The following is a 26724-nucleotide window of genomic DNA, read 5'->3' as shown; positions in this document are numbered from 1 at the left end:
AGGAATACCATCCCTGATGTTACCACAGCAAACCTGGTGACTAATCTATGTAACTTTGTTCTCATCCACAATTATTTCCAATATAGGGACAGTTTGTACCTCCAGATTAGTGGCACTGCTATGGGTACCCTCATAGCCCCTCTGTTACCTCTCCTCTACTTACACTATATTGATGACATCTTTATCATTTGGATCCACTGTGGAGATACACTGTAAGAATTCCAGAGTTTTTAACAACCTGCAGTCTACCATCAATCTCAGCCTTTAACCCATTCCACATGAGAAAATGCATTTTCTTGATATCACAGTACAAATCACTGATGACCACATCAACATAACCCTCTACTGGAAACCCACTGACTGCTACACTTACCTACATGCCTGCAGCTTCCATCCAGCTCACACCACGCAATCCACTGTTTACAGTCAAGCCCTTAGATACAATTGCATCTGCTCTGATCCTACTGACAGAGACAGAAAACTACAAGACCTCTACCAAGCATTTATAAAACTGAATTAGCCCCACCAGGAGACATAAAAAAAAACAAATTGACAGGTCCACACGAATACCCAGAAACCCAGCTACTTCAAGATAGACACAACAAGATCAACAACAGAACACTACTTGTCATCACCAGCCCCCAACTCGAACCCCTGCAATGCATCATTAAAAATTTACAACCTGTTCTGGATCAGGATGGTATACTCCAGAAGGCTGTAGGCGACAGGCCTGTCCTTTCCTGTAGATGACCTCCTAACCCGAGAGAGGTTCTCGCCAGCAAATCACAGACTACACCACAGCAATACGAATCCTGGAACTTTTTTCCTTGCAACAAACCCCACTGCCAACTTTGTCCACATATTTATTCTGGGGATATTTTCTCATGTGGAATAGTCAAGGGTGAGATTGATGGTAAAATGCAAGTTGTTAAAATCTCTGGAATTCTTCTAGAGTCTCTTTACCATGGATCCAAATGATAAAGATGTCATCGATGTAGTGTTAAGTAGAGGAGGCGTAACAGAGGGGCCGTGAGGGTGTCCCTAGTAGTGCCACTAATCTGGAGGTATAACTGGACCTAACCATGTTAGTTACAAGATCAAAAGCGCATTCTTGTGGACTTCCAGCAACATTATATATGCTATTATGTACCAACACTGCCCTGCCACTATGTTTATTGGACAGTCTGGGCAAAACCTTTGCCAAAGAATAAATGGATGCAGAGCAGACATCAAGAAACTCAAGACACATAAGCCAGTTAGTGAACACTTCAGTGGAGTGGACCATTCTGTTAAAGACCTGAGAATGTGTCCTGCAACGTAAAGAATATAACAGCAGATTAGAGCGTGAGATTTCTGAGTTAGAGTACATATTCAAATTCAACACATTAACACATGGTATGAACAGAAGCATTAACTACCTCACACATGATAATGACTGCTGCCCTTCCTTTAATGCTTGTAATTATCTCAGACAGGACAATAAACATCCTGTCACCCCCTTCCTTCTATCTTATTTGATTTCTCTGTTTTTTACTGCAATTTTTTTAGTTTTTGGTCCTCCTGTACTTACATATGTCAGTCTGTATTGGAAATAAAATAGATCTAAAGAAGTGGGTCTGTCTCATGAAAGCTCATCACCGAATAAATTGTTCTGTTAGTCTTTAAAGTGCTATGTTTCTGCTGTTTCATTTTGTTGGAATACAGACTAATTCGGCTACCTCTCTGTTACTCTTGAATCTAGTCTGGCACTCTTGGGACCTGACTAGTGCCGTGTGAGAGAATTTGGTGGAGCACAGGAGGTCAGGATTGTTTAGTGGCATTGCCAACCCTTCCCCATAAAATTTGATTACAGCCACCAGTCCTGTCTGTCAGTGTTCTGCGCTGTTATATAGCTGTAATTTACCCCTAAATGTCTTCTAAGAGTCTAGTAAGCAGTGGAAGTGTTTGTAATGTGCTAGAAAATATTGACCTTCCATTGTCCCACAAATTCTCTCATCTGACACTGGTAAGGTCCCAAGGGTGCTGGACGAGAGAGGTTCAACGTGTAGTTAATACCATGATCTGGATCAAAAGACCTAAGATTCGGTTTTCCATGTCTCTTATTTCAAGGAAAGGGGTCAGTTTCTCAATAACAGCGAAGTAATTACTAAGGATGGAAAAAAGAGCGAGGACTCCAGGTTAACTAGACGCACATGTTCTGTCACTAATTCTCCTTTATCAATTGCTGTTACAATTCCTAAAGTTTTAATATTTTTTGTGCAAACTTCCTTTTCTAGTTGATTTGGGGTTTTTCAAAATGTTAAATACTGCACAAAATTAGATTGAACCTCAGTTTACCAGATGAAATTCATTTATAATGCAAACGAAACTCTGAGAAATCTTTCAGAAATTCATTATAAAAACAGATTCTCAGGGGTTGGATCCTCTGAGAGCAGTAACTTAGGTCTTTCTGTCCAGCCAGCAGAGCTCAGGTTTCTTTTTCTTGCAGGTGTGAGGGAAGAAATGACCACTCCCCCTACTGGCATATTTGCTGGACTCGTAATTCCCTCTATGGTGTGTCTGTCTCTATGAGGAAGAGATATTTCTTATGTTCTCTGAGACATCCTTTAGCAAAGGAGACTTTTTCTTTATCTTCTCCTAGAATTTTGCATGTCAGGATGAAGAACAGTTCTTGGAGCCTGTTCTCATAGCAGGAAAGGTATTTCCTCCAATGGGTTTCTGTGACTTCTGTCAGCCCTTCAGTTAGGGCTTAGCTGATTTCCATTTTGGTACACACTGGGATAACAATTAATCAAGAGATGCAGCAACTTTTAACGTAGCTCAGTGGTTCACCTCCTTTCAGTATTGCAAGCATACCCCAAGTGCACTCCATTCCTTAACTTCACTGAAAATAACTTGGAATCTCCTTGGAGACAGCAGCATGGCAAACTTTTTGGGAGCAGGCCAGAGACACAATAAGAACCTGTTATGGTTGTCATGTAGCACTTGTCCACTGGCCACACAGAAGATCTTGAAAGCCTGGTGAGTGTAACAGTGATTTTCATAGTATCAGGTGAAGCTTAAGTAACACCTAAATTATGTTTTGTGGGTTGGCCTAAAAGTCGACTATGAATTTAAAGTGAATCTACTGTTGTTAGCTCATGTTTAAACAATATGGATTATTAGACACAGCTCTTGTGTGCAGCAAGATGCCCTCTGTTGAAGATCCAAAGGCATGCTTCAGGAGGAGTGCGAAGAAGATCCAGAACAATGTCGGAGCAAGCACGCATCCTCATTTGACGCCGCTCCTGATTCTGAAAGCATCCGATAATGCGCCGTCATATTGGATGGTTCCTCTCATGTCTTTGTGGAATGACTGGATCATCTTGAGTAACCGTGGAGGACAGCTTATCTTATGGAGCAGTTTGAACAGACCATCCCTGCTGACCAAGTCAAAGGCCTTGGTCAGGTCGATGAAGGCTATGTAGAGTGGCTTCCTCTGCTCCCTGCACTTCTCCTGCAGCTGCCTTAGAGAAGACCATGTCAACGGTAGACCTCTCTGCGTGGAATCCGCACTGCGATTTGGGGTACACCCTCTCAGCAACCTTCTGGAGTCTGCCAAGGATGATGCGAGCAAACAGTTTACCAGTGATGCTTAGGAAGGAGATTCCACGGTAGTTGTTGCAGTTGCTTCTGTCTCCTTTGTTCTTGTACAACGTCACAATGTTAGCGTCACGCATATCCTGTGGAACCCCACCCTCTTTCTAGCACAGGCACAGTAGCTCATGTAGGGGTTCCAGGAGTGTGTCCGCGGCACACTTGATTACCTCTGGTGGTATACCATCCTGACCAGGGGCCTTTCCTGCTGCAATGCTGTCGATGGCTCTCTTCAGTTCATCCACAGTCGGTTCTTGATCCAGTTCATCCATTACTGGTAAGGTGCGGGAAGTCCTCATCAGAGACTTGCTGTTCGCAGACGATGCTGCTGTAGTGTCTCTCACAGAAGACCAGCTTCAAAAACTGCTGGATCAGTTCTCCACAGCGTGCAAGGACTTTGGGCTTACCATCAGCCTAAAGAAGACAAATGTACTCGGTCAGGATGTTGCTGAATCCCCATCAATCAGCATTGACAACTATACGTTAGAGGTCGTCCACGAGTTCATTTACCTCAGGTCCACCATCACTGACACCCTGTCGTTGGACACTGAGCTAAATAGGAGGATCAGAAAAGCAGCCACAACTCTGTCCAGACTCGGCAAGAGAGCGTGGAATAACAACAAGCTGTACACTCGCACCAAAATGCAAGTCTACAGAGCCTGCATCCTCAGCACCCTCCTGTATGGCAGCGAGACTTGGACCCTGTATTCCCGCCAGGAAAAGAGGCTGAACGTCTTCCACTTGCACTGCCTCAGGCGCATCCTTGGAATATCATGGAAGGACAGAGTGACCAACACCGCCGTCCTTGAGCAAGCTGGAATCCAAACCATGCACACCCTCCTCAGGCAGCGTCGGCTCCACTGGCTTGGCCACGTCCACAGGATGAACGATGGAAGGATTCCAAAAGACATCCTGAATGGTGAGCTAGCCTCTGGCAAAAGACCTCCCGGACGCCCCCAGTTGCACTACAAAGATGTCTGCGAGAGAGGCCTCAGAGAGGTAGACATCGAGCTGGAGAACTGGGAAGAACTAGCAGATGATCGCAGCAGATGGAGGCAGGGGTTACACAAGGGCCTTCAGAAGGGCAAGATGCAGATCAGACAGCTAACAGAGGAGAAGCGAGCGCACAGAAAGCACACTAAGGACGTGCCGGACACCCACCACATCTGCAAGAGATGCAGCAAGGACTGTCACTCTCGTGTGGGTCTTCATAGTCACAGTAGACGCTGTAAATAAAGTCCTCAACTGAAACTATAAAGGGCGCGATCCATAGTCTATGCAGACTGAAGGATGCCTACTACTATTATTAGACACAATGGCTGTATCTGCACGTGCCACTTCTTCCAGAAGTGGCATGCTAATGAGCTCTCCAGAAGATGCTAATGAGGCACGGATGCAAGTTTTCCATGCCTCATTAGCATATCAGCATGCGGTTTGGAGTCCAGAAGAAGCTCTTCTGGACTCCAAAGTACACGTACAGACGCAGGACACGTGCAGAAGATTCCTGTGGACCGCGCATCTGCACGTGTACTTCCACTTGAGTGGGAGGAATGATGGGGAGGGGCTGGGTTGCCTTGTCTCCCTGGAATTTCTTCATGCCCCACCAGGGGGGTGCATCTCCCAGTCTGGGAAACCATGCATTAGTTAGAGATTCAAAGGCTACATCTACATGAGAAGGTTTTTCTGATAAACCTGGGCTTTCGTCAGAAAAACCCATGGAGCGTCTACACGCAAAGTGTGCTTTGTTGACACTGTTAGCGGAACTCGGCACATCTGCCGGCAGCATTATACCTCTCTGCGTTCAGGTATAACGCCTCTCTTGACAATATTCTGTCGAGAAGACAGCCCTGTAGACACTCCGGGGCCCTTTTGTCAATAGTCAGGGCTTTCGGTTCACCGGGCAGCCCTGTTTGCACAGCTTCTGGTCAGCCATTCTGTTGAGAGAGGGCCAGGCAATCTGGCTGCTCTCTGTAGACAGAGCAGATTGCTCTTTCGATCTGTTTTTATGTGTAGGTGCAATTTGCTGACAGATGTTTCTCTGGGAAATCCCTTCCAGCTGTCACTTCTGATGACAGATGCTTCTTGTGTAGTTATATCCCAGGGGTAATACGCTATATTATTTAAAATGTTAACACTTAGCATACACTTTCAAAAACGTCATTTTTATTGCATTTTTCTGTAGATGGTACATGAGAGAAATATGGGATTTTCCAGATCACTTTGTTAGTAGTTTGCCAATGTAATTAAATGTAACACCATGACTTCTACAGTGTAAACTTAAGCTAAACGTTTCAATACAGTGTGGCATAGTTTAAATAAATACAACAGTTCTGTGTTTTGAACAGTTATTCATGGAATAATTTACTTATCAGAATTCCTTCCGTTTTCAATGCTATAAGAATTTAATATGGTTCAATATTTTTTGACAGAGTTTTAAAAATATTTGCTGACGTGAGTTATAGATTACCAATTAAAAATGTACTCTGATCAGGTTACCAAATTAAAGAATTAGTTTGATGTTAAACTGAAACATTTAATCAGAAAAAGTCTTGAAATCTACCAGCATCATATGATGTAGGTTTATAATGTACATTTTTCCGAATCCCTTAAATTTGCCACCTACTTGCTCAATTATTTGCTATGTTTCAAATGTTGTAATGTACATTCTTTTCTTGCACAAATTGGTTTTAGGATTTTTCACGTTAACTGAAATTACTCTACTGCAAAAGGAAATATTTCAGTCTATCATCAACCCATTGTAAATGGACTAATATATAAATGGAAAAATAAACTCTGAATTAAAAGCCTATACTTTGGTCTGGCTACTTGATCCAGTTGAGGAAAGTTGTTTGTCCCTGTGTAAGATGAACAGTTACTGTTGAAAGACAAAATAACAAATAAAATTAGATTAAGTAATGTTTGTTTATGCAGGTGACTTATTTTAAACTTATTTGTCATTGATTTTGTCTTTTGTATAAATACAGTAAACTCGTTCATATCAGACAGCCATGGGACTGGGAGGTTGCCAAATATTCAAATATTCAGGATAATAGAGAGGTATACCTAACAATGCATAATATTAAAGAAAAACAAGATTAGATACTAAGAAATAAACAAAAATGCATGCAGAGTACTTTATTTACTAGCAACAGTAGTATTGTTAACTATAAACTTGTAGTATATTTGCTGTATTTATGTATATTTACTCTCATTATACTGTATTTACGGATAATATAACTAAAATTTACTTATGGTTAAAATGCCGGTTATTTGAGAGTTCTGGATAATAGAATGCCAGATATGAAAGAAGTGGGTCTGTCCCATGAAAGCTCATCACCTAATAAATTACTTTGTTAGTCTTTAAAGTGCTACTGGACAGCTTTTTGTGTGTGTGTGTGTGGAGAGAATATGAACAGATGGACTAGCACGGCTCTCTCTCTGTTACTAGATATGAAAGAGGTTACTGTAGCATATAATTACATGCTAACATGTTTTTAATCCTATTTATTCTTTTAGTCTATGAAGTTACACACCTTAAATGTAAAACCAGATTCTCTAGCAGCAGAGAATTTGCCCTGTAAATTATAATTGATTGGAAAATGTAATTTAACAAAAATTAAAAAGGCCTGATAGGAATCTGATAATCAGTCATATCCACTTCTCATACAGAATAAACTCTTGCTGCAAACAAAACTTCTCTACTTTTTAAAGCATTATGATTTGTTATTAATTTTTTTGTTTTATAGGATATGTTTTGGAGTTGCAAACAAAGTATCTTTGATGAAATGAAGAAGAAATTTTCACAGGTGACAACTGATGTCAGCTATTTAGAGTGATAACTAGTATGCATCATAACGGCATGATATTCTAGATTTGTTTGTTAATATGAGCATGAATTACTTAAATTCATTGCATGTTTTATGGATTTTTTTAAAAAAACTTGTTACATGAAATCAGAACAAGGAAAACTTTGATGATATTTAGTTGTCGCCCCTATGAACAGCTAGCCCTTTTTTTGTATGTTTTGTTTTACCATCACCAGGCAATAAGTGCATGGCTAATAGCTTGGAACCAGATCATTTAACTGTTTTAAATTTAAAAGCATGAGGTTGTAAACACTGACTCAGTCACATAGGGTCCTATCTCTAATAAGTTAAGAGATTTGTGGCTCCTAATTGTTGCCTTTAGTGTATACTTTATAGCTTGTCCACAAGGACACAGAGAACTACTCTCTTTGTTCAGCTTAGCAGTATAAAAGTTGACAGCATAAAGTAAACTGCTTATTGCCATGAATAAAATAACATTAATTTTTGTGCACTCTCAAACACCATTTTGGGGCTGATGTGTTGCAGTCCAAGCTTCCTCAGCCACCCTTAGCGCGCACTGATTCAGATCATTTGCAGGAGAACCAGTTGTAGTTTGCTAATTGTAACTTCCAGATTGTCCTCTGTGTTCTTGTGGTCAGCACAGATGGGAGGCATAAGTGGAGGTCTCTCAGCTGGCAAACTATGGAGAGACACATGTATCTTGTAGAACTGTCTATGAACAACTGTACATTCTGGGTGACTTCAATGCGAGAGTTGGAGCCGATCGTGACTCGTGGCCTTCCTGCTTAGGCCACTTCGGTGTGGGAAAATGAATGAAAGTGGTCAGCGTCTTCTCGAACTTTGCACGTACCACAATCTGTGCATCACAAACACATTTTTCCAAAGCAAGCCACAGCACAGTGTGTCGTGGAGACACCCACGCTCAAAATACTGGCATCAACTAGATGTGGTCATCGCTAGACGTGATAACCTCAAAAACGTCCTTCTGACACGCAGCTATCATAGTGCTGACTGTGATACAGATCACTCGTTAGTTTGCTCCAAACTCAAGGTGATTCCCAAGAAGCTGCACCGCTCTAAACCAACTGGAAGGCCCCGCATTGATGCCAGAAAGACGGCTAACTCGGAGAGAGCTGAAAAATTCAGAGCGACCCTCGAGGAGAATCTGTGCAGCAACCGTGGGGGTGCCAATGTGACATCCAGATGGCAGCCTCTGAGGGACGCAATGTAGAACACGGCCTTGTCGGTGTTTGGAAGAAGAGCTAGAAACGTGAACGACTGGTTCGAAGCTAACTCCGATGAGATGATTCCAGCCATTGAAAGAAGTGCGCTGCGCTCCTGGAGTACAAACGTTCGCTGAGCCAGAATACCCTGCAAGCGCTCACAGCAGCCAGAAAAACAGTACAGCAGACAGTCAGGCGCTGTGCCAACAACTACTGGCTCAAGCTGTGCAGCAGCATCCAGACCAGTGCTGACTTTGGTAACCTCAGGGGAATGCACGAGAGCATGAATAAGGCATTAGGACCTACCCAGAACAAGATGGCAGCTCGGAAATCCAAATCTGGTGAAGTCATCTCTGACAAAGCCAAACAGATAGAGCACTGGGTTGAGCACTACTCCGAGCTGTACTCACACAAGAGCATTGTGGTCGACTCAGCCCTCGATGCCGTCGAACTCCTACCAGTAATGGATGAACTGGACCAGGAACCAACTGTGGATGAACTGAAGAAAGCCATTGACAACATTGCGGTAGGAAAGGCCCCACGCCAGGATGGTATACCACCAGAGGTAATCAAGTGTGCCACAGACACTCTCCTGGAGCCCCTATGTGAGCTACTGTGCCTGTGCTGGAGGGAGGGAGAGGTTCCCCAGGACATGCGCGACGCTAACATCATAACCTTGTATCAGAACAAAGGAGACAGAAGCTACTGCAACAATTACCATGGAATCTCCCTCCTAAGCATCATTGGTAAACTGTTCGCTTGCGTCATCCTTGGCAGACTCCAGAAGATTGCTGAGAGGGTGTATCCTGAATCACAGTACAGATTCCGCGCAGAGAGATCTACCGTCGACATGGTCTTCTGTCTGAGGCAGCTGCAGGAGAAATGCAGGGAGCAGAGGAAGCCACTCTGTATTGCTTTCATTGACCTAACCAAGGCCTTCGACTTGGTCAGCAGGGATGGACTGGTCAAACTGCTTCACAAGATAGGTTGTGCGCCACGGCTACTCAAGATGATCCAGTCTTTCCATGAAGACGTGAGAGGAACCGTCCAATACGATGGCACATTATCGGATGCTTTCAACATCAGGAGCAGCATCAAACAAGGACATTGTCCTTGCTCCGACATTGTTTGGGATCTTCTTCGCACTCCTCCTTAAATTTGCCTTTGGATCTTCAGCAGAGGGCATCTTTTTGCATAGAAGATCTGACGGGAAACTGTTTAATTTTGCAAGGCTGAAAGCTAAATCTCAGGTGCAGGAAGTCCTCATCAGAGATATGCTGTTCGCAGATGATGATGCTGTCATGTCACACACAGAAGACCAGCTTCAGAAGCTGTTGGATTGGTTCACCGAAGCATGCAAGGACTTTGGGCTCTCCATCAGCCTAAAGAAGACAAATGTACTTGCTCAGGACATTGCTGTTTCTCCGTCAAGCGGCATTGACAACTATACGTTAGAGGTCGCCCACAAGTTCGTTTACCTCAGGTCCACCATCACTGACACCCTGTTCTTGGAGACTGAGCTAAATAGGAGGATCAGAAAAGCAGCCACAACTCTGTCCAGACTCAGCGAGAGAGTGTGGAATAACAACAAGCTGTACACTCACACCAAAATGCAAGTCTACAGAGCCTGCATCCTCAGCATCCTCCTTTACGGCAGTGAGACTTAGACCCTGTACGCCCGCCAGGAAAAGAGGCTGAACGTCTTCCACTTACGCTGCCTCAGGCGCATCCTTGGAATATCGTGGAAGGTCAGAGTGTCCAACACTACCGTCCTTGAGCAAGCTGGAATCCCAACTATGTACGCCCTCCTCAGGCAGCGTCGGCTCCACTGGCTTGGCCACGTCCACAGGATGAATGATGGAAGGATCCCAAAAGACATCCTGTATGGTGAGCTAGCCCCTGGCAAAAGACCTCCCGGACACCCCCAGCTGTGCTACAAAGATGTTTGCAAGAGACGCCTCAGGGAAGTAGATATCAAGCCAGACAGCTGGGAGGAGCTGGCAGATGATTGCAGCAGATGGAGGCAGGAACTGTACAAGGGCCTTCAGAAGTGCAAGTTGAGGATCAGACAGCTAGCAAAGGAGAAGCGAGCCCACAGAAAGCACAGCAAGGACCTGCCAGACACCCATTACATATGCAAGAGATGCAGCAAGGACTGTCACTCTCATGTGGGTCTTCAGAGTCACAGCCGACACTGCAAATGAGGATGCCAAATGGAACTATGTAGGGCGCGATCTACGTAGACTGAAGGATGCTACTGCTACTACTACTACTACTCATAGAACTGGAAGGCACCTTGAGAGGTCATGGAGTTCTGTCCCCTGCCCTCTTAGCAGTACAAAGTGCTATCCTTGACACGCTTCTTTTTTTTTTTTTTTTTTTTTTTTTTCTGCTTCTGACATTGAGCAGCCATGAAAAGAATGGCCTGTGACTGGTGATCCCTTTTACCCATGTGCTGAAATGCCCCCAAAGACATTAGCAAATTATTAAAGCACAGTCTGTTAGCCTAATTTTTTCTGGGTGTTTGTGTCACACTATTAATACCACCAGCTAGCTCTTGGTCTTTCGCTTTTCCTGGAAATAATATTTAATTGGATTATAGTGTATGTTCCCTGTCCTGTTAATGGATTAAAACTTACAACTGTAGGTTAGGCTGCTTGTAGAATAAGGGTGTCCAATAGGAATTCAAAGATCAGCACCCTTGTGGTTGTCATCTTTCCATATTCACTAAATTATTCACACTCCCAGCCCCTCCCCCCCCCCAGCTCTAAATAAATGCCCTTCCCCAGAACCAGGCACTCCAAGCCTTCCCATTCTAATTCAGTGCTGGTGGCTCATGAGAGCCACTGGGGCTGCCACCCCACGCTTCTCCCACCAACTGTTGTGGGGTGGAGTAGGCAGATGGCACGCCCCATGTATTACTGTCAAGAGGAGCCTCATGTAAAGGTTCTGAGAGCTGCATGCTGCTTGATAACCGTGGGTTGGCTCCCCTTGTATTTGCAACAACATGGTATCCTATTCCCCACATGTGGCGAGTGGCAAATATGATAGATATTGTAGTTATTGAACATCAGCCAAGACCAAATAAGTCAGACGGATGAGCCAGTGAAGCAGGCTGCAAGCCTGCTTTCCTCCCTGGCAAACAGTGGGGGGTAGTTCTGTAACTAGCAGGTTGGACAGTGGCAGTCAAATCTGTGTGTGTTCCTGAGTGATTTAGTGAACGTAGTGGCTAAAACCCATCCTGAAAACAATCACTCCAGAAAATTCATTCGTTTAAAGTTATTGTTCTTGACAATGAGCGCTGGAGCAGGGAGGCGGGTTGCACAGTGGGGGGTTTTTCACAGGGTTAGAATAAATCAGTGTTGCTGTACAGTTTGGTCCCATTGCATTCCATGGTATCTGGTGACATCATAATCGCAAAGGGATAACAGGTAGGCAAGTGAAGCCACGTGTTCTCTGGTGCTTCAAACCATACTGAGTTGATGTGGATCAGCTGAAGTAACGTGTGAAGTGAAGAGAGCTCTTCTCTCACAGTAGCATAAATCAGTTGAAGCAGAATTGGGTTGTTCTCCACAATAGTGATTTTATTTTTGAATGCTGTTTTCTTGATACAGGTTGAACCTCTCTCCTCTGGCACCCTTGGGATCTGACTGGTGCCGGATGAAAGAATTTGCCAGACCACAGGAGGTCAACATCGTCTAGCACCTTGCCAACACTTCCACTGCTTACTGGTCTCTTAAAAGCTATTTAAGGGTAAATGACAGCTAAATAACAGAACAGAACACTGAGAGCCAGGACTGGTGTCTGTAAACAATCTTTATGGGACCATGGGAAACTTGACCACACCCATGATAAGTAGTCATCTGGCTAATGAGTGATTCTGGTTTATGGATATTGCCGAGTGAGAGTGTTCTGGATTAGAAAAGTTCAGCCTCTATCTACTGCATTATCTTCCACAGTCTTTGAAAAGCTGGTAGTCTGTTAAATTCTGTTAAATACTCTTTTCGTTGTGTGTAGTTTTCTTTCCAGTCCAATGACCATCTGTTTTCTCCTCCTCACTGAGTTCAGTCTGTAAGACTGGCTTTCTCCAGTAATGATTAAATGAATCCAGTGTTATGGATTTTTTTGGAAAATGTGCCTTTTCCTTGTGAAGCTCATGTTTTCCTGCTGAGTGTTCTGCACTGACAAATGTGTACAGGGTGCCTACTAACTGCAGAAATCAAGCTTCACAATTTAAGAAAATTCACTATGGAAAGTGAGCCCACTTAATGTACAAGTCTTGCTTACTCTTTAACACTTTCTCTCTTATGACTTTGTCAGTGATTAAGGTAGTTGCCTCCTAATGTTTTTTTGGAGAAGGTTCCAAAATCACTTCAGTCTCTGGTATACATATTGGCACTGTGTGATTTTTTTTTTTTTTTTTTAGGTACTCTGACTTCATCCCTCTTTCGTATAACTCAGTGGCATAGACTCTTTCCACAGAGAGAACAGCTGTGATTGCACAAGTTAATTGCACAAGGATAAATATATTGGAACTACAACTGTGATAACTTTCATTTTGCTACTGCGTGTATCTGATAATGTAGAAATGTTCAGTTCTTGTGTTCCTTCATTATTTTTACAAACCATATTGTAAAACTACTATACTGTGGTGTACTATGCTGCATGGATTACATGAGCAAGGTGTACCTGGTACAGTATACTTGGTTTTATTGCTTGTATTCAAATAGTAAAATTCAGTAATTTTTCTTGTACTTAATTTCTGGCATTTTAGAATTCTGATTATTCTTGTCTGTTTGACGACTGATTCCTGTCTTTAAAAAATGTAAATATATACATGCATAGATGCGAGAAGACCGTGGTATCCTGAGTTTCTAGCACATAAAAACCTCTCCCATAATTTAGCTATCATGAGAATTGAAACTAATCCATGGCATTTGTCTTTATACTTCCCATGCGTCTAAATTAATTTTAGATTTGAATTTGTAAAATGTAGCAAAATTGTATTTGTAGAAGATGAAGTGTTACTTTTTGGACATATAAATTGAAAAAAAACCCTCTTCTTTTAACCTAGTGAATAGTTGCATTTTCTGATTTCAGATAGAAAGTGCTGCTGATGAACCCAGAGTGCTGTGTATAATTCAAGATATTACCAATTCTAAGACTGTGAATGAACGTATCTCTTTAAACCTGCCAGCTTCCACTCCACTGAGAAGGCTATTTGAGGATGTGGCCTCAAAAGTGGGCTATGTTAATGGAACTTTTGATTTAGTTTGGAGAAATGGAGTCAATGTCGCAGACATGGTAATGACAGATTTTGTTAGGGGAAAAAAAGTGATAAAACGAATATTTCTAAAAGTTTGTAGGGAATAGTTGTACACTTTAAAACCCCCAAATCCAGCATTCGCCCATCTGGCAGCATCTGCCATCTGGCAGGACTTGACAGTCCTGGGGCTGGGAGTTGGAGGGGCAAGCCAGAGCAGTGGCAGGAGCCCTGGGCAGCTGTGGCTGGTCTGGCTGCAAGTGGGGGACTAGCAGCAGCCAGGGAGCTCAGCCCAGGAGCAGCAGCAGGGAGGAGTGGCCAGGGCTGGGAAGCTCATCGCTGGGGCTGCTCTAGAAGCTGCAGCTGGGGTGTGGAGCTTGGGGCCAGGAACAGCTGGGGAGCCTGTACTGGCAGAAAGGAGGTTAGGAACCTTCAGGCAGGGGGCCCAGGAGCAGGGGCTGAGGCCAGCAGCAGGGCAGAATTAACCATGTATGATCTGGCAAATTACCTGGTCCAGGACTGCTCAGGTGCTGGACCAGGATGGTTGAACCTGTGTAATATTTACAGTATTACACTATTTTCAAATCTTTACCTTGAATCTAGTGCCAGTAGTAACCCTAAGACATGGGAAAATTTGTAATCAAATGCAAGCAAGCAAGTTGATGTTCTGAGACTTAAATCTGAATTTCTTAGTTTTGTTTTAGTTTATTTTATATGGTCAAGTGTATTTTTAGAAGGGGCAGTTACTAAACAAGTAACTGACAAGTTCTTAATACAATCCTTCATGTAAATCTGATACAGGTGCCTATTCTCCGTATGGGTTTTTTATTAGCATTTTTGTTTTTTAATAAAAGAATCACCAGAACAACTAAAGCAACATACTTTTCAATTTTGTGGTTTAGTTAAGAAACAGATTATAGAAGAAGCTTGGTTATCCAGCACTTGGATAACAGACCCATTTTGTTAACTGGCAGAGCAGGCCAGGTGCTCAGTCTGGGCTGTTGGAGCAGGACTGGCTGCTGGCTCCAGCTTGAATATCGGGCACATTTTTATTATTTGTCATCCCCGGGGAACTAGGCTTGCCAGAGAATAAAGCTTTTCCTGCATTCTCAATAGCTTGAGAAAATATTTTCAGAGCTTTTGTAGTACAAAGTATTTTATAGCAGCCTCCTTTTATAGTGTTTTTTTTATGTTCTGTATTTTTCACAAGATTGTTCCCCATCAGTCTTATAATTTAGTTCTGTATACCCCTAAAATGTCTGCTGTATGTGCATGACTCTTACTTCCTTAGAAATTCTACCTAAAATTCTTAAATATCCAGTTTGGAGAAGGGTAATACAGTTTACTCCTAATAGCTAGAAAAGATAGTGCTTTACACCCTTCTATTAAGTTTTCTGCATGTTAGAATTGTTGGTATTTTAGTAGATGTATACAAGTTGCATACAGCATGCTTGGAACTACTACCACCAGTTTATAAAAATGATTTTGATCCATTGTATTTCTGAATCAGTCCTATGGACTAGTGGTTCAGGTCCTAGAAAAACTGACCAATTTAAAAATATTTATTAAATACTACTAACAGAATTTCATTTGTGCACTGGTTTCTCGAGTGTATTTTTTTTCCTGGGCTTCTGAGTTGAAACGAAAAGCTGCTTATGTCATAGATGGCAAAACTATTTTCTTTTTCACTGTAGTTTGTTTTGAAATAATGTGTTTAGAACGAAATTTATTGAAGTTGTTCAAAAACCCTTGTTCACATATAAATGTGCCTGATGTTTTATTCTTACAGACTCCTTTGGAACAAACCAGTGATAACTCTATCCTTGATGCTGGTTTTGAGGTAGGGAAGAAAAATTTTCTGCATTTGACAGATAAAGATGGTGAACAGCCTCATATAATGTCGGTAAGCCAAAATAAATACATTTGCAACATTCATATTCCTTCTCAAGCTTTATCAGTGAGAAAATCTCTCTTCTGCACCTTATTCTTGTGACAAAATTACAGCACAACCTTTATTATTTGGCATTCCTGGGGAACCAGGGGTGTCGAGTATTCAAGCTGGGACTCGCTACTAGCCCTGGCTGGGCAGCAGGCCACTGGCCCGAACCCTGGCCAGGAATTGGGCCTCACGGCATGCTGGTTATTGGGGTGCCATATAATCAACTTTTTACTGTACTTTTATATGAATATTGTACTGTATTTTTAGCTCTGTTTGTCATAAAAATTTCTCTCTCCTCTGTCTCCCTCAAAAGAAATTGTCATTGCATCTCAATTAGTTGTAAAGTAAAAAAAAAAAAAAAATCCAGTGATAAAAAAAGTATGTTTTCTGTCTGCTTGATACTTGCCAAATTTATATTCAATATTGTATAATCATCTTAACTTGGATTTTATAAAGATGCTTCTTAACAGTATGTATTTAGTACCCCAGCCCAGTATAATAGAGTTCTTAATACTACACAGAATCTATAACAGCAGAGATGTAGCTACTGTTTCAGTTTTGTGGATTTTTTTTTTTTTTTAATTTGGTGAAACTCAGTAAATGTTAGTCAGTTGTGGGCTGCCACGGAAGTGTTTGAAAATTTCTCTTGAGTGAATACTAAAACACAAAAGTGAAAATAGTATTGGTTTATGAAAACCAGGCATTGGGTAGGCAGGCTACATAAAAGACTTCGGGCAGTTTGACACTAGTGGGGGAAAATGTATTTAAAGTTACACAACGTTAGCTGCAAGTATTGTGTAGCTGGAGTCAACTTTTGCCTCATTCCCTATAGCAGGAGGTCAACTCCACATGGAACAGGAGCCAGTCTTGAAGCTTCTGTGGTAGATGTTTGCAGGTTCATGGGTCAAACCATACTGATGACATATAATAAGGTTATGACAGTTCTGCATAGCTCTTTTCTTAAAAAAACAAACAAACAAACAATAACTTAAACACCCAAAACCAACACCCACAAACCTAACCCTGGCAATCATATACAATAATATAGTAACATTTTTTGTTTGCAGAACTGTTTTAGTTGGCAAAATAAAACCCTTGAAAGTTAGGAAATGCCATTATCTGTGCCACCTTAATTTTTCCTCTCATTTGCAAGTGCATTATAATAATCTTTAACTACAGAGCTATATGATGATGATTCTACAGAACACTTACCTTAGTGCATAGGATGACTTATCATGAGAAATAAGGTAACCAGGGCATGTGTAAATTTCTGAAACTTTGACTGTTTCACTTTACAACCTAACTGATGTTTTAACATAGATTGTTTTGTATGAGATATATTAGGAGTTCAACCACTTTTGTAAAAGTTAGTTGGGTTAAGTAAACTAATTTTTGCATAAAAACCAATATATTCATATTTTAGGAGGAATCGGGTACAACAGATGATGGTAATCAAGACAGATTCATAGGCCCTCTACCAAGAGAAGACTCTGTGAGTTATACTAATGATTACGTCTGTCAAAACTACTCGTCTATTCTGAGTAAATCAGAAACAGGTATGGCGTTCTGCCCCATTTTATTTTAACCTATTTACTAAAGGCAATACTAAGTGTTAGTTATATTAAAATAATACTAACGCTCTTTGGTCGTTTCTACACAGGCCAAAGGAAGTGGCATGCTAATCCACAGAGCAAAAGATGCTAATGAGGCGTGGATGCAAATTCCCCACACCTCATTAGCATAATGCCATGTGATTTGGAGTCCAGAAGACCTTTCTCCCGGACTCCAGAACGCTGAGTAGAAGTGTGACCCCTGGGAGAAGTCTTCTTTCCAAAAGAAGACGCCTCCGGAAGGACTTCCTTCCGGAAGCCCTGCCCCCGCACCTCGGGTGCAGTACTTCTACATTGTGTTTTGGAGTCCGGAAGAATGGTCTTCTGGACTCCAAATCTCGTGACGTTATACTAATGAGGTGCGGGGAATTTGCATCCTCCTCATTAGCATCTTTCGCTCTGTGTATTAGCAATGTAGAAACAACCTTTAAGTAAGGAGGATCTTAATTTATTTTCAAAAGTAAATAGCCGTTTATTTTAAATCCATTGAAATGTTAGTTTTTACCAGATATGTCTTTGGGAAAGGGACAGAAGTATCCCCATCTTGGTCAATAATGGGATTGCACGGTGTGGAGCAATGTTCCTTGAAAAGCAGGGGATTTTTGGTGGATGGCTGGGGAGGGAGCTGCTTGGTGCCAGTATGCTGTAAGTGTTGAATCCATTATTTCAGCAGTATGGGTTGTAGGAATATGGTGCATTAGCAACCTCTGTTTGTTGTGCTTTAGGATGTTCAGCTAGTAATGTAAGTCTTGCTGTAAACGCAAATGGTTATCTATTGTTATTTTATAGGCTATATTTAAAACTTTTCTTGACTTGTCTTCACTGCCGTCACTGATGTGATAAAGTTCCAATAAATAGACCTTTTTTTTTTTTCTTTTCAGTAGTAGTCAGAATTTGATTGTTGATATCTGGTATTTACTGCAGCACTGATAGGATGAAAACATTCATGTTACAATGGTCCTGCTGGTCCATGTTTTTTTTTTTTTTTTTTTTCATGTGGGGTCAGGAAATTATGCTAACTGATGTTGGATGTCTTTTATCCAACTAGAAGTATGGTAGATAATCTTCCATAAAAGGACAAGTGAAATATAATAATACACAACCCAATTTTGAACTCCCTGTCACAAAAAGCTGCTCTGATTCATTGCAAAGGGTGGTTGCCTTTTGTTTAAGATGGGAACCAGAGTGAAGCCTACTTTTTCATCTAAAGCCACAGAATATAGGATTAAATGTCATACAGAGAAATCTGGACATTTGTGTTTATCACTGTACAGCAATATATTGAATTTTTGCTTTGTCACATATATGCTACATGGTTTAGAGAGAACTGGACTTAGTGTCATGTCCTACAGTTTTTAGTTTAGGGAATGTTTCACTCCCATTTCCTCTGAAACTAATAGCATTTGTTACTGAACCTAGTAGTCTATAACAATTTTTAATAGAGAGGGAGGGAGTAACTTAACACCTCAGAGAGCTATTGAGTAATAGCTAATCAATAAATAGTGCATTTCCAGTGCTTTTCAAGTGATGGCTGAGGGAGTGATTACTACAGTTACATTTGCTATTTTGCTTTTATATATACTAGATTGTGGATTTTTTTTTCCTAGTCTTGAAGTGTAATTACATACATACTTGACATAAATCAGTAATATAAATTTAAGTTCTTCTTCGAGTGGTCCCTGTGAGTGCTCCACATCAGGTGCAGCCTGAGGCGGTTGAAGAGGAGATTTTGTGGGAGCCAGACTGCACACGTCATGAAAAGACCGCAAACAGCAAGGGACAGCAGCTGCGCACACATGGTCTGGCTGACTACGGCTCTAGAAAGTTCTCCATCTGCAGTGCTGGGACCAGCCCAGCACCTGATGTGGAGCACCCACAGGGACGCATCTCGAAGAACAACAGTTGCTACACCAAGGTGGGTAACTTCACTTTATAGTTTCACTTGTGCCCAAGCTGGTAGTACCTAGTAAACCTTGAACATTTAGTTTAATATTAATGAATTATTTTTAACAATAATATTAAAATATACTTGTGGTTCAAGGAAGTTTTGAGAAGATGAGTGCCAAATGACACTATTACCATACATCTTTAATGCTATCCCAGACTATGTAATAATTAGGACAATTCTTTCCATGTCTTCACTTTTTATGCTGAAAAATGTGTTGTTTTAATGACAGCACCTGGATATAGTGGTGGTCATGTTGTTCTGAACTTACTCTTGTCAGTCGCATTAGTTTTCTTCTGGAGGTGTGAATAACTTTATTTCCAACTCATGCTCTTATTTGTATGTTTGTTTTTTTTTTAAGGCTACGTGGGGCTAGTAAATCAAGCAATGACTTGCTATTTGAACAGTTTATTGCAAACGCTTTTCATGACTCCTGAATTTAGAAATGCATTATACAAGTAAGTATTTGTTTTATATAAATATTATATCTTTAATATTCACATCTTAGAAAACTAACATAATAGACTTTTATCCTGGCATAGACATGCAGGAATGGAATGTATATTTCTTTCATGTTGACAGTCCTGTTTGGCAATGAAAATGCTTTTAGACTGTGGAGGCAACTTTGGATCTAAATGGAACGATTTATGTGGGCATAAGGAAAATGGGTTGTTAGGACAACAAGGAATGAACTTTCCATAAAAACAGATTTTTCCTCATCGTCTTTTCCTTTTTATAATTTATTTCAGGCTTAGTTACCTGGCTGCTTAGAGTTTTTAGCCATGAGCTGAACCTACAGTTATTCTCTACTCAGTCTGTTGCAACCACCTCATGGATATAAAGCCAAGAACACATTTTTAGGATAAATCAACAATAACCTTGTTTCCAAATAAAAGTTTTGTCTCTTAAGTAGAGGCTTCTGTGCCTTGGAGGAAGCTTGCTAGGCAGCTGACCCAAAATATGGAGTATGGGTCTAGAGGATATGTGAGCAAAACTCCCTCTACGTCTTCAGGTCAAAATAAAATAAAAAATATTGAACTTCCCTCCAATAGCTTGTTCAAAATCACATGTTAAAGAAAATACCTCAGTCTAACCCAAGAAGCCCTAGAAGTCATTTTGAAATAAATTAGAGCAACACAGCGATCTTTGTGTCACTCTGAATCCAAACACTTTAAAAATTAATGATAATAGATGTAGTATAAGATCCTATGACTTACTTTGACTTAAACCCTTGTACTCTGAGTGAAGCATAGGTCATCTACAGGTCTGCTCAACTTCACTCTGTCTCGGGACAAAACTTCTAGCTGACTCCAAGAGCATCCCAGTTGTTGTCCTTTAACCTCAGTAGATCTTCTTTACGTTGTCCAAGGTTTTCCTCTTTTTGCATTTTCCTGGTGAGTTCCACTTGAGAGCTTGATGGACTATGCTGGATGCTGGTTTTCTGAGAATGTGGCCTAGCCATCGCTGCTTTCTTGATTTGAACTTCCTGTGGTTTTTGTCCTGCTCTGTTCCAAAGCTCCTCATTTGTGACAAAGTCTTGCCTTTTGTATGGGAATGATGTACTTCACACATTCATAAACAGATGTCTGTAGCTTGTAATTTGTATGCCAGGTCTTGCATCCTTGGTTTTCGACTGGTTGTCTCGGTCTTCCCCTTGTGATGCTCAGTTGAGTCATTGAGGCAGTTTTGTCTACATTTGCAATCTTTTCTTCCATGTATTGTAGAACAGTCACTTGAGTGGAACTCCCCCTGTATATAACCTTCATAGACTTAGAAAAAGCCTGTAATAGCATTGATAGAGGCACTTTGTGGAAACTGGTGCAGCACCGTGGCATCTCATCCAAAATTATTAACCTGTTCCATTCAACCTATGAACCCTTGACATAAGTTGTTCACAATGGTGTGTTGATAGAATCCTTCAGCATACTCTCAGGAGTGCAACAAGGGTGCCTATTGTCACTTGGACACTTTTCAAACTGATAAAATCCTATAGATTATGCTTAACTTTTTTTTTTTTTGCCACTAGGTGACAATGTTTCTTGTGGTGGGTAATTTTGATCTAAGCATACATCTGAGGCACAGGAAAATTGGCTTATGATCCTTTTTTTCACGTAAATTGAATGGTTTCTTTGCATGGGATTGTTTGGTCTTCTCTGGCATATTATTATCACAAAGTTAACCAAGGGCTAGGATGGTTCTCTGCTGCAGTCAATGGACATTAATGATATTATACAGTTTCCCCAAATGTAGATTAAAAAAAACTGGTAGAGAACAACAATAGGTTTGAGAGAGAGAGCGAGCTACAAATCCAGCATGCCTAAATTGCTAAGTCCTACGCATAAATGTACACAGGATTGTGTCTGTTGACTTTATTCTGATCCTCTGTATGTATTATAATTTATGTTGAAACACATTTAAAACAAATGTTAAAATCATTTTGAAAAGAATTTATAAACATTGTACAATCCTGACATTCATAGTGCAGGGTTTTTAAAAAATGGCCTGAGCAGCATAAATGTTAAATCCACACTTCATTTAGCTTGAAACAGTTTTATAAACAGACATTAGTATATTATTTAGGAAGAATAAATGTGTCGAGGATGGACTAGTTCATGGCCCTCATGCATTTCAGATAAAAAACAACTGTTTTGTAACCGTATCTAGTTTAATATTAAAACAGTCAGAACCTCCCTTAGTAATCTATGTAAGCACTTAACTTGTTCTTAAAGTTTAAAAATTTTGTCCAGTGTCTAACAAATCTTTCTTGTTGCAAATTAGAACCATTAATTCTTGTCCTTCCTTCGGCCAGCATGAGAGAGAAAATCACCATCCTCTTAAAAGGCCTTAACCTATCCATTTCTGTGCTACTTCTGCCTAAATTATTCCCCATATTGTACTTGTGCATTTGCTTTTCTTTTTCCTTGAGTGTAATGCACTTGTCTTTAATGAATTTCATCCTATAGATTTCTTATCTCCAATTTATCAAGGTCATTATGAATTCTAATTCTGCCCTCCAGAGTGTTTACAGCATATCCCAACTTGGTGTTGACTGCAGATTTTATAAGCATATTTATTACTCTTATGTCCAAGTAATAATGAAAATATTGAATAGTGAGTAGGTCCTGCAGAGGTCTGTCCTCCCAGTCTGACAGTAAAGTATTAATTACTCCTCTGAGTATGGTTTTTCAGCCAGTTTTGTATCCACCGCATAATTTCCTTCAGACCACGTTTTCCTCTTTTGCTTTCAAGAAGGTCACATGGTCAAAAATGTTACTAAAAGAAATATAAATCATATCTGCTGCTTCCACCTAAGTATTAAGCCAGTAATCCTGTCAGAAGAGGAAATTAGTTTATTTATTTATTTATTTTTTATGTTTTGCATGATTTGTTCTTGAGTATCCCTGCTGGCTATTACTTTATCATTTTGTTATCATTTGATGCTTATAAAAAGTAAACAGTAAGCTTTAAAAAACAAAAACAAAAACCCCAAGCCAATCAAGATGTTGACTATTTTACACAATAGTTGTATGCCTAAGTTGTGCTTGTGTCCATAATAGCAGCAAGCAAATAATTGGTTCTGGTATGATTGGCATCTTTTTTTATTTTGGAACATTTGCAAATTGTGGTTAGTTTTGACAGCTCAACGGTTTATAATACCTGGTCAACATTTTGATTCTTATTAAGCCAAGGAGTTAATTCCTATAGTTTAGCATACTTTTAAGGACAAGATAATTTCTCCCAACTTACATGGTACTCTGAAATAAATTGTATAAGTATTACTCAGATGTTTTATTTGTTAACAGATGGGAATTCGAAGAATCTGAAGAAGATCCAGTAATGAGCATCCCTTACCAGCTTCAAAGACTGTTTGTTTTATTGCAGACCAGCAAAAAGAGAGCAATTGAAACAACAGATGTTACACGGAGCTTTGGGTGGGATAGTAGTGAGGGTAATTTTTTATGTTGGCTTTTATTACGTGGAAAAATTAGCAAACTTTTAATAGTTGTTACTGTTTTCCAACTTCAGGATGAAACTCTCTTATCCGGTAACATCCCTCACCCAGCAGGAAAATAGATGTTGCTGGACTGGGGAGTGCCTGGAGAGAGAGCTCCAGCTGCTGAGCTGCAAAAGAGCCGTACTGGTGGCAGGGAGCCCCTCCGGTAGCCTGCTCTCGGGAGCTCCACTGCGGCTGGGGTTGGGAAGCCACAATGTGGGGAGCCCTGCCCTACTTGGGAGCCCTGCAGCTGCAGAGATCCTTGTTGGGGAGGGGGAGACTCACCAGCAGCCCTGCATCCATGGGTAGCTGGCTGGAGCATGGATCCCCACCAGTTGCTGTGTGAACACCAGCAGGGGCCAGGGCAAACCCTGGCACCCCCCCGGGCCTTTGGGGGAGTCTTCTGGAGTGGGGTTCCCTCTCCAGGCAGCCTGGAGGGCTGATTTACTCTTGTCTGGCAGATCCTCTCATTTAGGACCACTCAGGTGCTGAGGGTGTTGGCCAACAGAGGTACAATCTGTACTACTTGTTCAGCAGCACACATAGGCCATGTCTACACTAGCCAATACATATTCAGCGCCTCATTAGAATGCGGGTGGCTGCGGCACTTTGAAATTGACGCGGCTCGTCCAGACAGGGCTCCTTTTCGAAAGGACCCCGGCAACTTTGAGGTCCCCATATTCCTATCTGGCTAGTGTAGATGTAGCCATAATGGCACTAAATTAGTAGTGTAAAAAAAACTTGTCATACCGTTTTAAAGTAGTATATAAAACCAAGTTCCAATAGAGTAGTTTAAATGAACACTGAATTTCTAAAACTGCTTTTTTTTGTTGTCACTGAGAGAATTAATCTTAGATTTCTTCAATTTTTATGGTCATACCATATAAATAATTCAAACTTTCAAAGAAGTATTTGAGGTCATTGGAATGGCAATAGTATACTTTTGCTTAGGAACTTCACATTTTTCATTTTTTCCTGCAGAGTTTTATTTTTCCAAATTTTTTTTTAAACTTATGACTAGAAATTATATTTCTGGCAAAAATCTTTAAGCTGGAATTAAAGTTGTAAAGATCAGTTATTTAAAGGAAAAACCTTTTGAAAACATTATGTAGCTGTCTCAGAAAATAAAATTAACCTTGAAATGTGAAGGTCCCATTGAAATAGAAAACAGAGAAAATTCCAAACACATTAAATTTGAGGATGCGCATTTGGTTACTTGAACAGTGTACTTCTGCAGTGTGCCCTGCTCATCTTCCACACTTTGCACTTGTACTGTAAAGATGTCCAGATAAAGCTGATGAAGTCTCAAACCAGTGCTTTTGTTCTAGTTTTGGAAAAGTGTGTGTTTTCAGAATCAGGTGTCTAATAGAGGAATATATTAACCTATAACTCTGTAAACAAGCACCCATACATGTTTATTCGTACTTGTATGTGTATATGCTCAAAATATAGATAAATGTCCTAAAATACATACTTGTACAACTTAGACAAGATATATGCTAATTTCCTCATTATTTTTGAATAATTTAAGACCTACAGGAGAAGCTTTTATAATAAATCACATCTTACGTATAGAACTTTGGCAGTGACTGACCTGAAAGCAAAATGCTTAATTTTTTAAAAATATATAACTTAATACCATGTTATAGAAAATATTACATGGGTGTGAATGATACTTGTTTCTCGTGTTTCACTGAATGAGATTAATTTTACTTTATACCAGCATGGCAGCAGCATGATGTACAAGAGCTGTGTAGAGTCATGTTTGATGCTTTGGAACAGAAGTGGAAACAAACTGAGCAGGTAATTATACTATAAAACTTAATTTTTCAGGAAAAGAATATTGGAAGAATGTTGCTTAAATTTGACTTATAAATGCAGTCATGTGGTAATTGTTTTGTTAAAACAGTTGAAAATCTGTCACTATCTTTTGTCTGAGGAAGTGTTTTTCTTACTGAATGGCTGGAGTGTGATTTAAATTTTTGAGGTTACTTTACAGATTTTATTCTTTTTGACTGTAGGCGCGCGTGTGTGTAGGGCCCTGAATCCTGGTCTCAGTGGCTACGTCTACACTAGGAGATAAATTCAAATTCATTAATGTTGATTTTGTAATGCTGGATTTCATAAATTCAAATTTGAGTATCCTCACTTCCCCACGTGCTCCTCACAAAGTCAACTTATTGCTGCCACATTCAATCAGTAAACATCAACTGTTGAAGCAGTGCATCGTGGGAATGCAGTTACCTCATCCCCATAGCATTCTGGGTATGTTTGCTGGTATTTGACATCATCTTCCCACACCATAGCCCTCATTTCCCCTCCCATGGTAGGCAAATATCCATTTTTCCAGTCATAGAAGGAAAGAGAAGTAGGGCATCAACAAAGATGGCAAAGTTAACAAATATCTTTCTTCTGTAACTGAATTATCAAGGATTTTATAAAAATCAGCGAGTGTGAGTCTTCTTAACTGGTCATCCACTGACTTCCCCTCCCATGCCTTGATTGCATCTGATCTCTGAAGAAAACTCAGCGTTAATGAGAAGCACAAAGGAAGAGTAGATAGTAAAGTTCTTGAAAAGAGAGTTGCTGAGGTGAGGTTATTTGGCTTCCCAGCTCATTGTACAGCTTCTGTGCAGTCTGTATCCTCAACTGGCTCTCCACCCTGAATGAAGGCGTGCAAAGTTAGAAGAAAGAGGATAGAAAAGGCTAGGAAAAAAGATTTTTGTCTTCCCTGTTCACTACACAGAAATTGGTAACTTGGGGGATGGTGGCAATGCCCTGAGAATCTCAGCTGCTGAGGGAGACTTCCCCCAGTGGCAGCTAGCCCCTTGGGTTTTTGTTGGGGTGGGAGGTGTGGGAGGGTTTCAGTGTGTGTGTGGGGGGGGCAGTTGAAATAGTCCTTACATGCGGATACAAGCCCCCTGAAAACCTTAGCCGCCGGGGAGACTTCCCCCTGGCAGCTGCAAGCTCCCGAGCTTCTGTCCTGCCCTTGGAGTCCTGCAAGGCAGGATATGGTGCTGCCCGGCAACATGGTCAGCACCAAATGGCAGGCATGTCCTTTTATTGCGTCAGGGGATAGCCATGTGATGTGGTTGAGTATGGGAAAGAGCCCATCTGCGTGGTGCCCAGTGGGGGCAGCGCACATAAATGTGAACCACTGAGAATTTTCTCGGCCTCCCATGCAAGCACAACCCCCACAACAGCCTTGTTGCCACATGGTGTAATGGGGTAGCAGCTGGCGCCAAGAAGTGCAGGAAAAAAATACCAAATGTAGAGACAGAACCACA

At 41.0% G+C, this 26724-nt stretch overlaps 1 protein-coding gene across 4 annotated transcripts in view; it reads left to right on the top strand.

Annotated features, from left to right (window-relative positions):
* Positions 1 to 26724, top strand: part of USP47 (ubiquitin specific peptidase 47) — a 129043-nt gene that overhangs the window by 17940 nt on the left and 84379 nt on the right. The window contains exons 2-9 of one of the 4 annotated variants that reach the window (XM_074997378.1): positions 7383 to 7442; positions 12301 to 12439; positions 13787 to 13990; positions 15739 to 15852; positions 17312 to 17444; positions 19805 to 19901; positions 23247 to 23392; positions 25161 to 25240. In XM_074997378.1, the coding sequence (XP_074853479.1) occupies positions 13988 to 13990; positions 15739 to 15852; positions 17312 to 17444; positions 19805 to 19901; positions 23247 to 23392; positions 25161 to 25240 (573 nt within the window). In that variant the 5' untranslated portion in view covers positions 7383 to 7442; positions 12301 to 12439; positions 13787 to 13987. The remainder of the gene's footprint in view (positions 1 to 7382; positions 7443 to 12300; positions 12440 to 13786; positions 13991 to 15738; positions 15853 to 17311; positions 17445 to 19804; positions 19902 to 23246; positions 23393 to 25160; positions 25241 to 26724) is intronic. The other 3 variants (XM_074997374.1, XM_074997377.1, XM_074997375.1) reach the window with 3 other exon arrangements.

Source organism: Carettochelys insculpta, chromosome 6 (genome assembly GCF_033958435.1).
Source record: "Carettochelys insculpta isolate YL-2023 chromosome 6, ASM3395843v1, whole genome shotgun sequence".
Lineage (NCBI taxonomy): Eukaryota > Metazoa > Chordata > Testudines > Carettochelyidae > Carettochelys > Carettochelys insculpta.
Note: the sequence above shows the minus strand (reverse complement) of the source record. Positions and strands in the feature narration are given on the sequence as shown.